The sequence below is a fragment of the Zingiber officinale genome, chromosome 6A (genome assembly GCF_018446385.1).
Source record: "Zingiber officinale cultivar Zhangliang chromosome 6A, Zo_v1.1, whole genome shotgun sequence".
NCBI classification, from domain to species: Eukaryota; Viridiplantae; Streptophyta; class Magnoliopsida; order Zingiberales; family Zingiberaceae; genus Zingiber; species Zingiber officinale.
In genome coordinates, this window is record NC_055997.1 from 63,092,020 (window position 1) to 63,103,683 (window position 11,664).

Consider the following 11,664-nt stretch of genomic DNA (forward strand, 5'->3'; position numbering starts at 1 on the left):
AGGCGCCTTGAACACCCTTTATAAGGGGGTTTCGACCAGAACTTCAATACAACAACTTCCAGGCTTCCTCTCTTCAACGTGCTACTAACAAGATCATTCTGAGGTGCTGTTGCGACATACCGACGACCTGGAGCATCAGTTTCGATTCTGTTATTGTCGGTATAGTTTACTTTGGTGCTTACAATTGTAAATCTTTTATTGTACTTTTAACGAACTTATAGTTGTTGCCCACCGGAAGCGATCAAGGATCGCGGGCCTTCGAGTAGGAGTCGCCTTAGGCTCCGAACGAAGTAAATTCCTCTGTGTTTGTGTGTTTGCCTTTTTATTCCGCTGCGTTTTAATTACTCGAGTGTTTTACGAATCATACGAAATAGCCGCGAGCGCTATTCACCCCTCCCCCCCCTCTAGCGCTTCTCGATCCAACCATTGGTATCAGAGCGGGGTCGCTTCGAATAGGTGAAACCACCATTCAAGCATTTCTTTTGTGGCTTTTTCGTCTTTATAGGGTAAAAATAAAACCTTACGCCTTTCGTTTTTTCAGTCCAAAATTATTTTCGAAAAATTCATTTTCATCCTTTCACAGTTTATTAGTATTGATAAAATATTGAATTTGGCAAAATTTGAAATAATATTTTTTAAAATATTTTTTTTAATAATATTTTATTTTTTTTCCCAAAACTTGTGAACTTCTATTTCTATCCTTCCATACCACACTGCTAATCCAGGATCAAGTCCTGGTACATATTTTTTGCTATTTTTTGTGTGCAAGGTTCTTTTAAAATGGTATTCCAAGAAGGATTCTGCACCGTCCGACCGCCGCTCTTTTCTGGCGAGAACTTTGGATATTGGAAGAACCGGATGGAATACCACCTCAAGACGCAAGTCGAGATGTGGATCATCATCCAGACCGGACTCGAACTTCCACGTGACGTCACCGGAAAACTTATCTCATGCATCAACTGGGATTCTAGCACAATGAGAAAAGTTGAAGCCGATGCCAAAGCGACCTGCATGCTACAATGCGGCCTAACCGATGAAGAACTGAACCGCATCGGCCCCTTCGCAAGTGCAAAAGAGTTGTGGAAAAAATTGATTGAGCTACACGAAGGTACTTCCGACGCTCAAGTAAGTAAGCATAATTTAATAAATGATTTATTTGAATTAGATGAGCAGAAAAATACTACTTCGGCCGAGGAAGGTATTACGATGGTTGCAGGTACAAGTAAGACAGAGGAAAAGATGTTGAAGGCGATATGGTCCGAGTCTTCAGATGAATCCGGGTCCGACGTTGAAGAGCAACCGAGCCTTCTCGCTCTACCAGTACTAGCGAACATTATCGACACCGAGTCCGAGTTCAAGTCCGATTCAGAGACCGAGAGCGAATCAGACACCGAGTCCGAGCGAAGCCACGGATCCGCATCCGTTTCCGAAGGACCAAAACCCACAGTAAGTGCTTTAATGTCTAGTATTAACTTAGATGACTCGCAAAATTTAATTCCATACTTGCTTAAAAAATTGGCTAAATCCAACGTCCGGGTTAAGTCGCTCCAAAAGGAGGTAACAACCCTTAAGGAAGCGACTGACTCAAGTTCTTTAACTGAGTCAGTTCAAATTGGAAGTTCAACTCAAGTCCAACAACTTGAGGAAGAAAATTTCAATCTGAAAGTTCAAATTAAAGAACTCAAGAACACATTGGAACGGTTCACCTTGGGTTCCAAGAATCTGGATCTGATTCTTGGAAAACAGCGAGCCGTTTACAACAAAGCCGGACTTGGATTTAAGACCAAAACGAAATACAAATCGTATTTATCATTAGTTAATAGAAATAATATAAAGGTAGTCCAAGCATGGATACCTAAGTCCAACTTGGTCAATCAAGTTGAACTTAATCAATATTGGGTCTCCAAGGATCAAGTCTATTACCATGATAGACCTTATCGAGGCTATGATCCAAGGGGAGCAAAAAGAAAAACAATATTAAGAACATAATTCAAATTAATATTCAAATTAAATTCGAAATTAAATATTCAAAATCAAAAATTTAATTTAAATCAATTAAAAATATAGAAGGAGGATCCAGAATAGCTGGCACCCCTAACTAAACTACCCGACTGGGTAACCAAACTTAATCTACCCGAAATGGGTAAACAAGAGTAGACTACCCGACAGGGTAATTAAGGTTAGATAAATAGGGCGAGGTTTAACTTGACCCACGGTACTGGTAAAGTTTTTGGATGATAGTACGTTAGGGAAGCTTGGGCATCGCATGTCTAGGAAGATATGGCTTCGACCTGGTGCATTCGGCCAAGTGGAACTGACCGAAGCTACCCTTAAATGGATCCTAACTAGTTAGACCAAGGTTTAGTATTAAGTTCAGTGGGTAGGACTATTTGAAAAACCTCGAAGGCATGGTTACTTTAATGAGTTCCTTGTGACTCACCATAACCCAGAAGTTTATCCAAACAATGCTTACTTGTTGAACCCAAAACTAAATCTAAATCTAACACAAAGTTAAACCAAACCCTTAAATTGAACCTCAATTCATCTCACAAAAATTATAGGATTACCTGATTGAAAACTTAGATCGGGTGAGATGACTAAGGAATTTAAAATTCAAATTAAACTCATAACTATAATTCTATAATCAATTAATCAATATGAAAAATTATTTTAAAAATCTTTTAAAACTTTATTTCAAAATCATTTTAAACTTAATTTCAAAATCATTTCAAAAATTAATTTCAAAATCATTTCAAAACTTAATTTCAAAATCTTTTCAAAACTAATTTCAAAATTATTTCAAAATCTTTACAAAACTAAATTTCAAAATTATTTCAAAATCTTTTAAAACTCAATTTCAAAATCTTTTCAAAAATTAATTTCAAAAATTAATTTCAAAATTATTTCAAAACTTAATTTCAAAATTAATTTCAAAATCTTTTCAAAAATTAATTTCAAAATTATTTCAAAATCTTTACAAAACTAAATTTCAAAATTATTTCAAAATCTTTTCAAAAAACTAGTTTCAAAATCCTTTGAAAAATATTTAAAAAACTAGTTTCAAAATCCTTTGAAAAATACTTGAAAAACTTATTCAAAATCTTTTGAAAAATACTTGAAAAACTAGTTTCAAAATCCTTTGAAAAATATTTGAAAAACTAGTTTCAAAATCCTTTGAAAAATACTTGAAAAACTTATTTAAAAAATCCTTTGAAAAATACTTAGAAACTAGTTTCAAAATCCTTTGAAAAATATTTGAAAAACTAGTTTCAAAATTCTTTGAAAAATAATTGAAAAACTTATTCAAAATCTTTTGAAAAATACTTGAAAAACTAGTTTCAAAATCTTTTGAAAAATACTTGAAAAACTAGTTTCAAAATCCTTTGAAAAATACTTGAAAAGCCTATTCAAAAATCTTTGAAAAATCTTTGGAAAACTAATTTCAAAATCCTTTGAAAAATACTTGAAAATCTTGCTCCCCTAAATTTACAAGACTTACAAGAATATGGAATTAGCCCTGAAGGAAATGGAGATTTGAAGCTTGAGCATGCTCATACTTTAGGGCTCTGATACCTGAACAAAACAATCTGGATAACTTAAAATCTATTTAACCTCATGCTTGGACTTAAAAACCAACTAAAATAAATAACCTAAATTAAACATTTAGTCACTCCCTCTTTGTCCAAAAAAAAAAAAAAAAAAAGAAAGAAAAAAAAAACAAATTCTTACTCCTATCTTTTTAAAATTAAGTTTTAACGCTAAGGACCTTTTAAACTGAACCTACATTCTCAAAATTCATTGTTTGCAAAAGGCTTAGCTAAAGTGACTCATATAGCAACCTTCAAACCTTCTCAAACTTAGCCACCTTATAAATTTTTAACTCTAAATGCTAAAATACTTTTCTAAGTTAAAAGGGTTAAAAAACATATTTCTTTACTTGCAAAATTTAACTCATGACTTTCAAAAGACTTTTGCTAAGTAAATTGAGACTTCAAATTTCTTTACAAACAATTTGGCTCCAAAATTAAAAAAAAAAAAAAATCTAGCTAAGTTTTTCTAACTTTAGTTAGGTATGTCTTTCTAAAAACAATCAAGTCTCAAAAGTGGCTAAAGGCATCATTCGAAATCATCCATATATTAGCCTTCTTCTACCTTCTCTCAAAAAGATTGTTTTCTTAAAATCTTAAAACTTGCTTTCAACTGATTTTTGATATATGACAAAGGGGGAGAGTAGAAGAAAATTCAAAGAATTAAAGAATTAAAGAATTCAAAGAATTAAAGAAAATTGAAAGAAATTCAAATTTTAAAAAGTGAGCTTTTATTAAGGGGGAGTCTTTATATTAAGGGGGAGCTCTGCACTTAATTTAGCTCTGCACTTAACTATCATTATGCTTGTATTTTCATGCTTATCTTTTAATGGCATTATTTTCTTAACTTTGAATTTTTTGTTGCCATAATCAAAAAGGGGGAGATTGTTGGTGCAGGAAGCATCCGACGATCAAACCTAAGTTTTGATAATGGCAAAGGGATTCAAAGTTAAGATTCTCTGTCATCTAACATGTTGAATGAGTGTTGCAGGAAAGTCCTAACTGCGGTTAGGCAGGTGAAAACCCTAGGGGATGGTAACCCTAGGTCCTAGGGGGTGGTAACCCTAGGTGGAGAAAAGTCCTAGCTGCGGTTAGGCAAAGGGAAAACCCTAGGGGGTGGTGACCCTAGGTCATAGGGGGTGGTAACCCTATGCGGAAAGTCTTGGCAGGTCGATGGCTTCAGGCAAAAGTCCTAGGGGGTGGTAACCCTAGGTGGAAAGTCCTGGTGTCGCGAACCAGGTGAAAGACTGGACTAGCCGGGGAAGCGGATGTCCAGCAGAAAGTCCGGAAGCATCGAGTGCTGAGCAAAAGTCCAGTCGATCTGGAGGATCGACTGGCAACAGGTAAATCTCCTGAGTGGAGTAGGTGAGGACGCGTTCCCCATAGAGGGAACAGTAGGCGTCGGGTCGACCTAGGGTTTCCAGTCGGAAACCCGAAGTTAGACTCGGACAGTCCGGAGACTGTCTATACTTCATTTATCATGTTTATTGTGCTAACTTTGTGTTGCAAGATATTGTTTGGGACTAACGTATCTTGCAGGTGTAAAGGAGCAACCTAAAGCCTCGGATGAACAGTGTCCGAGGCACCTCCATGGAGCTTGGAGGCGCCTCGGGTGCAAAAGCTGAGCTGGCTGCGAAAGTTCATCGAAGACGCCTTGGAGGGAGTATAAGGCGCCTTGGAAGGCGCCTTGAGCAGGGTATAAGGCGCCTCCAAGGGATGAAGTTCGACCAGTTCAGATCTGATCCACGCGGAAGACTAGGCAGCATGGAGGCGCCTTGAACAGCCTTCAAGGCTCCTTGAACACCCTTTATAAGGGGGTTTCGACCAGCACTTCAATACAACAACTTCCAGGCTTCCTCTCTTCAATGTGCTACTAACAAGATCATTCTGAGGTGTTGTTGTGACATACCGACGACCTGGAGCATCAGTTTCGATTCTGTTATTGTCGGTATAGTTTACTTTGGTGCTTACAATTATAAATATTTTATTGTACTTTTAACGAACTTATAGTTGTTGCCCACCGGAAGCGATCAAGGATCGTGGGCCTTCGAGTAGGAGTCGCCTTAGGCTCCGAACGAAGTAAATTCCTCTGTGTTTGTGTGTTTGCCTTTTTATTCCGCTGCGTTTTAATTACTCGAGTGTTTTACGAATCATACGAAATAGCCGCGAGCGCTATTCACCCCCCCCTCTAGCGCTTCTCGATCCAACAAGACTGTTAGTGCAAATTGCACCAATAGACTCATCATTTGGAAGGATATTCCAGGAGGTACATGATGGTTACCGACATGATTTTATTTTACATAATAATTATCTATTTCGTGGGTTGCAGTTGTGTATTCCAGACTACTCTCCAAGTAGCAGATTATGAGCGAGCTTCATAATGAGGGGCACTTTAGACGTGATACGACGTTACCCCTCATCTCTGCCAATTTCTATTGGCCTAAGTTGACTAGTGATGTTGCTCACTTTGTTGATTGATGTTTGTATGCTAGTGGTCTAAGGGGGTTCTAACAAATGCAGACTTGTACACTCCCCTACCCATTCCTAAAGATCCTTGGCTCAATGTCAGCATAGATTTCGTATTGGGGTTACCCTATTCCTAATGAGCCTCAAACTTAGTTCTTGTTGTCGTTGACAGATTATCAAAGACGGCGCATTTCGTAGCTTGTAGGAAGATTATGGATGCTGCACGGATTGCCCATCTTTACTTTAAGGAGATTGTGCATTTACATGGTGTTTCTCAGTCCATGACTTCAGATAGAGATACCAAATTCATTTGTCACTTCTAGAAGAGCTTATAGGGGAAATTGGGAATACAATTAAACTTTAGCAGTACTTACCATCCTTAGATAGATGGATAAATCGAAGGTGGCGAATCGGAGTTAGGGCAATCTTCTGAGATGCCTTTCAAGAACTAAACCAAAGCAGTGAGACTTGGCGTTATCTCAAGCAGAGTTTGCCTACAACAGATCAAAAAATAGGACCACGGGATTGAGTCCTTTTGAGATTGTCTATGGATGAAATCCATCAGGAGTTCTAGATTAGCTATTGTTCCACGTGTAGGCGAATTAGTCCTAAAACAGATGAGATGACAAAGTATCTTCGAGGTATTCATGAGCAAGTGGAACTTACAATTATAGAAAGCAATACTAAGTATAAGACTCAGATCGATCATCATCGTCGATAGGTACCTTTTGAGATTGAAGATTTTGTCTGAGCTGTATTGACTTATGATCGTTTCCCTATTGGAGAATATAATAAGCTAAAGGATCGAAAAATCGGACTATGCGAGATACTGCAGAAGATTAACGATACTGCCTACAGGTAGCGCCTTTCTAGTCATCTGAAGACTTCTGATGTCTTTAATATGAAACACCTAACTCCTTATTTGACGATTGCTAATGAAATTAATCTGAACTCGAGGGTGAGTTCTTTTCAAGTCGGGGAGACTGATGCAGTCCCAACCCATGTTGAAGCCCAATAGGAACTTTCAAACTTCAAACGGGCATAACTTTTGACCCATGACTCGGAATCAGGCTCTGTCTGTCGTAATACGTGTAGAATTCAAAAATCTATGCTTGTTATTAGTGAAACTGTAACTGTCAAATTTTCAGTCCCAAATTCTGTTGTTTAAGCCCTTTTCAAGGCCCTTTTGCTATTTTTGATAATTTTTATTTTTTTGAGTATTTAGAGTAATTTTTATATTTATGATATTTTTTAGAGAGGATTTGTCTTGATCCGCTTCTTAATTTGAGTTAAGATAATTATTTTAATTTTGGGCAAAAATTTATTTCCTTTATTTATAAAATTGGAATTAAGATTTGTTAATTGTATTTTTTTCTTATTTGAGTTTTAAATTATGGTCTATATAAGTGTCATGTTTAGATGTTGAGGGATTAACCTTAAATTTTAATAAAAAATTTCATTCTTCGAGGTTCCTCTTCTTATTTTTTCCTCAATCTTTCCTCTTCTCGTCAGATTGCAAAATAATCACAATTATATCCGGCATCAAAATGTTAGAATCATTAAAGAAAAAGATAAGAAGCTTTATAATTTTCCCTTTGAATTCAACATGCATGTCACTATAGATGGAATTAGAGTTTTAGTCTAATGCATCTAACATTACACATTGCAGTCATTTTGTAGAATTTTATAGACCTTTAGAAATAGAAAGTGATTGAATCAAAATTGAGTAAGGTCTTTACTAGGAATGAGGATGAATATCTAATAATTGCTCATCTATTATACGTCCGATTTGTTTAAGTCAAATTCGAGTAGCTAATATTTCAATAGAAATATTACATAGTAATTTTTTTTTATTGTGTTTGAATATAATTAACATTTGAAACATATAAATATTTTTCCTACGCCATATGGAGGTAGCAATAGGAAAAGATTGGTCGTCTAAAGCCTAGATGCCTAATGTTAAGTTGGGCATGACAAGAAGATAATAATGTGTTGGGTTGAATTGAATTATACGCTAATAGTTCAAGCTTAGTGTTTGCCCATCTATTTAAATAAAAGTATTTTAATTAGCCATGCAATTTCATTAAAAACATGACTAATATAAATTATAACTAATTAAAATATATTAATTTAGTGCATGTTTCATTAATATTTAAATATTCATCTAAAATAATTATGCGGCTCTTTTGATTATGCCCATATTTATTTTCTATAATAATTCATTCTGACTAATATATAAAAATTATTGTGGCCAAGCTCCTCTTAAGATGCTCTCAACATGCATGGCTACTTCTGTCTCACTTGCAATGTTGATTTATCATAAGATGAATTATGAGAACAAGAATAAGAGATGATGATGGCTACTTCTGGTGTCGAGAAGGTGAAGCTAGCTCTTCGTGTCATGCTTGACATCTAAGCAGCTCAATCGAGTTGTGGTCTAAGTCATTTGACGGACGCATGACATCTGAATTAATAGCACATTGTCAGATTAATACAAATTTGTCCAAGGGAAATTAATGTGCGTGTTGAGTTGGGTACGAGGTCAGATCTATTTGACAGCTCTAATATGGTACAAAATGGACCGACTGACCGACCGACCAAACAATATAATCGTTAGGAAGTATCTAGGAAGAAAGATTAAAAACAGAGAGAATTATTTCTAGTGAAGAAGAAATAAAAAAAGTAAAGGACAAGAGTATGATATATGGTATCGCTATCTTATCACTAATAGATAGCGACAATTAATTACACAAATATGTGGTTAATCATCAACATGTAACTAATGATAAATGTGTCAAAATTTTGAAAAGTCATCGGTTTGACTAATCAAATCTAGTTCAAGAATATTAAAATGTTTTTTTTTTTACTTTTCGTTTTTTATCATTTGGGAAATGAAAATTATATATGATTCATTTTTGTTAGGACCATGAAAAATAGTTGCTGCCCCTAAATCATATATGATTCTCACAAATAAATATAAAGAAAATAAACTAATTCAAACGATATAATTAGTTGAACTCAATAAAAACTTGAAGGTAAGGTCGAGCATATATAACAAATTCAAAATCACCACTCAATCATTGCCATTAATTATGAATTATTCAGACATTCTACATCATCATCATCATCATCATATTCCTCCTATAATGATGCATATCTTTCCATCTCATGGAATAATTCCTTGAGTAATTGCTACAATCTGGGTACCAGAAAACCAGTGCTAAAGAAGAGGACAAGGAAAGGAAGGCTGCTGTTTTCCTCACATGTTTCTTACAAATTAAACATGAGAAAAACAACTTGAACCAAACTATTGCTCAGTCCGTTGGACGGCTAGCTCCTTCAGTAGCTTCTCGGTTTCTTCCTCGCGTACTGAACCATCGTTGATCCTGCTCTATATAACGCCCCCTCGCTCGTCGTGAATTCCTCACACTGATCGAGCAGTACTACTCCAGCAGCAGCAGTTGTATTGCAACTAGCTAGCCGAGCAAATTAAAAGCCGACCAGTACTCTCTGTCTCTCTCTCTCTCTCTCCATGGCTATTCCAGTAATCGACTTCTCCAAGCTGGAAGGCAAGGAGAGGGCCCAGACTCTGGCTCAGATCGACAGTGGATGCCAACAGTGGGGATTCTTCCAGGTATGTTGTTTTATGACTCTGTTAATTAATTAGATTGCTACTGTTTTAATTAGATCAGTCAATTTGGGAATTACTTAATGTTACTAAAATTAATGTTTTTGCAGCTGGTGAACCATGGGATTCCGGTGGAGCTGCTTGAACGCGTTAAGAAGGTGTGCACGGAGTGCTACAGGCACAGAGCCGAGGCCTTCAAGGTGTCCAGGCCGGTGCAGCTCCTCGATCAACTCGTTCGGGAAGAAGAAGAGGTCGTTGGAGATGTAAACAACAACAAGAAGAAGTTGGACGATGTGGACTGGGAGGACGTCTTTGTTCTCCAAGACGACAACCAATGGCCATCCCACCCTCCCCAATTCAAGTAATTAATTAATTATATCACACCACCATGAAATTTTCATGACAATTATTATATATGTTACCTAAATTGATTGATTCGATGGATCAATTGATCATTAGGGAGACGATGAGGGAGTACAGAGCGGAGGTGAAAAAGTTAGCCGAGAAATTGATGGAAATCATGGAAGAGAACTTGGGGCTGGAGAAGGGCACCTTCAAGAACAAGTTCACCGGAAACGGCGAGCACGAGCCGTTCTTCGGCACCAAGGTGAGAATTATATTGATCGACATTTGACAGAGCTAGGAGAGACTGTAATTATAAATAAAACAATTAATTTTAATTCTGATGTTGCGTCATTGAATTAAGGTGAGCCACTACCCGCCCTGCCCGCGGTTGGACCTTGTGGAGCTGGGCCTCCGCCCCCACACCGACGCTGGCGGCGTCATCCTCCTCTTCCAAGATGACCGTGTCGGAGGCTTGCAGATCCTCAAGGACGGCGAGTGGGTGGACGTGCAGCCGTTGGCCAATGCCATCGTCATTAACACCGGGGACCAGATCGAGGTGGTCAGCAATGGGCGGTACAAGAGCGTGTGGCACCGCGTGCTCGCCACCGGCAATGGCAACCGCCGCTCCGTCGCCTCCTTCTACAACCCTTCAGTGAAGGCCGTCATTTGTCCGGCTTCGGCCTCCGCCGTCGACGAGACCACTGGCGCCTACCCTGAGTTTCTCTTCGGGGACTACATGGACGTGTACGTGAAGCAGAAGTACATGCCCAAAGAACCAAGATTTGAAGCGGTCAAAGCAATTAATTAACTAGGAGCTAATTAACTATACAATGGTTAATTATATGATTAATTATAATTGTTACCGGGTTTATGTTTTTTCCTTTTTTTTTTCCATTCTTTGGACTGTCATTGTTTGTTCCTTTAATTTTGACAAGCTGCATGTAACAATACTTTGAGAAAGTTTGAAATAAATAATAGAGCTGGTAATATATACTCTAGCCCTAACTAATATGTTTTAGCATGCACTTGTTTACTCCATTTTCCTAATCATGAGTGGATCATGAATCTCGGCTACACTCACTTTTATCCTTGGCATGAGTTCTTATACAATTTGAAGGCCGTCTTCTCTTTTAGAAGAAATATATTATTAGACTTTTTCAACGAGCTAAAATGAATAGTACATGCCATATCTCCACATCAATCTTTAAGGAGGTTTTATTGAACCTTAATACTCTCCATTAATGGCTGACCCCTATATCTTCCCAAGTATTATTAGTGTCATACAATATGACACTATCACATGACCTGATATTGCTTTTGTAATTAATCATGCCTATCAAACTATGCATTTTCCAACTGAGCACCATGAGGAAGGTTTTAAAAGAAATCTTCGCTATATTAAATGAACAATTTTATATAGTCTTCTTTTATATCATCATTTCTAACTAGCTAGAGTTGAATACCTATAGTGATACAGATTGAGACAGAGTTCCTGAAGATAGACGTTCTATTAGTAGATATATCATATTTCTTACACGAATTGTAATTTTTTGGCTTTCAAAGAGCCAATTTACAGTCGCTCGTTCAAGCACTGAAGCTGAATACAATGTTATAGCTAATGTGACATCCAAAATTATT

The 11,664-nt window shown here is 37.0% G+C and overlaps 1 protein-coding gene across 1 annotated transcript; it reads left to right on the forward strand.

Moving 5' to 3' along the window:
- Positions 1 to 9,458: 9,458 nt before the first annotated feature.
- Positions 9,459 to 11,044, forward strand: LOC121996443 (1-aminocyclopropane-1-carboxylate oxidase-like). Its single transcript, XM_042550426.1, has 4 exons — positions 9,459 to 9,687; positions 9,792 to 10,042; positions 10,141 to 10,288; positions 10,388 to 11,044. Exons 1-4 carry the CDS (start codon positions 9,586 to 9,588, stop codon positions 10,832 to 10,834), a joined length of 948 nt encoding a protein of 315 aa, XP_042406360.1. The 5' UTR covers positions 9,459 to 9,585; the 3' UTR covers positions 10,835 to 11,044.
- The last annotated feature ends 620 nt before the right edge of the window (positions 11,045 to 11,664 follow it).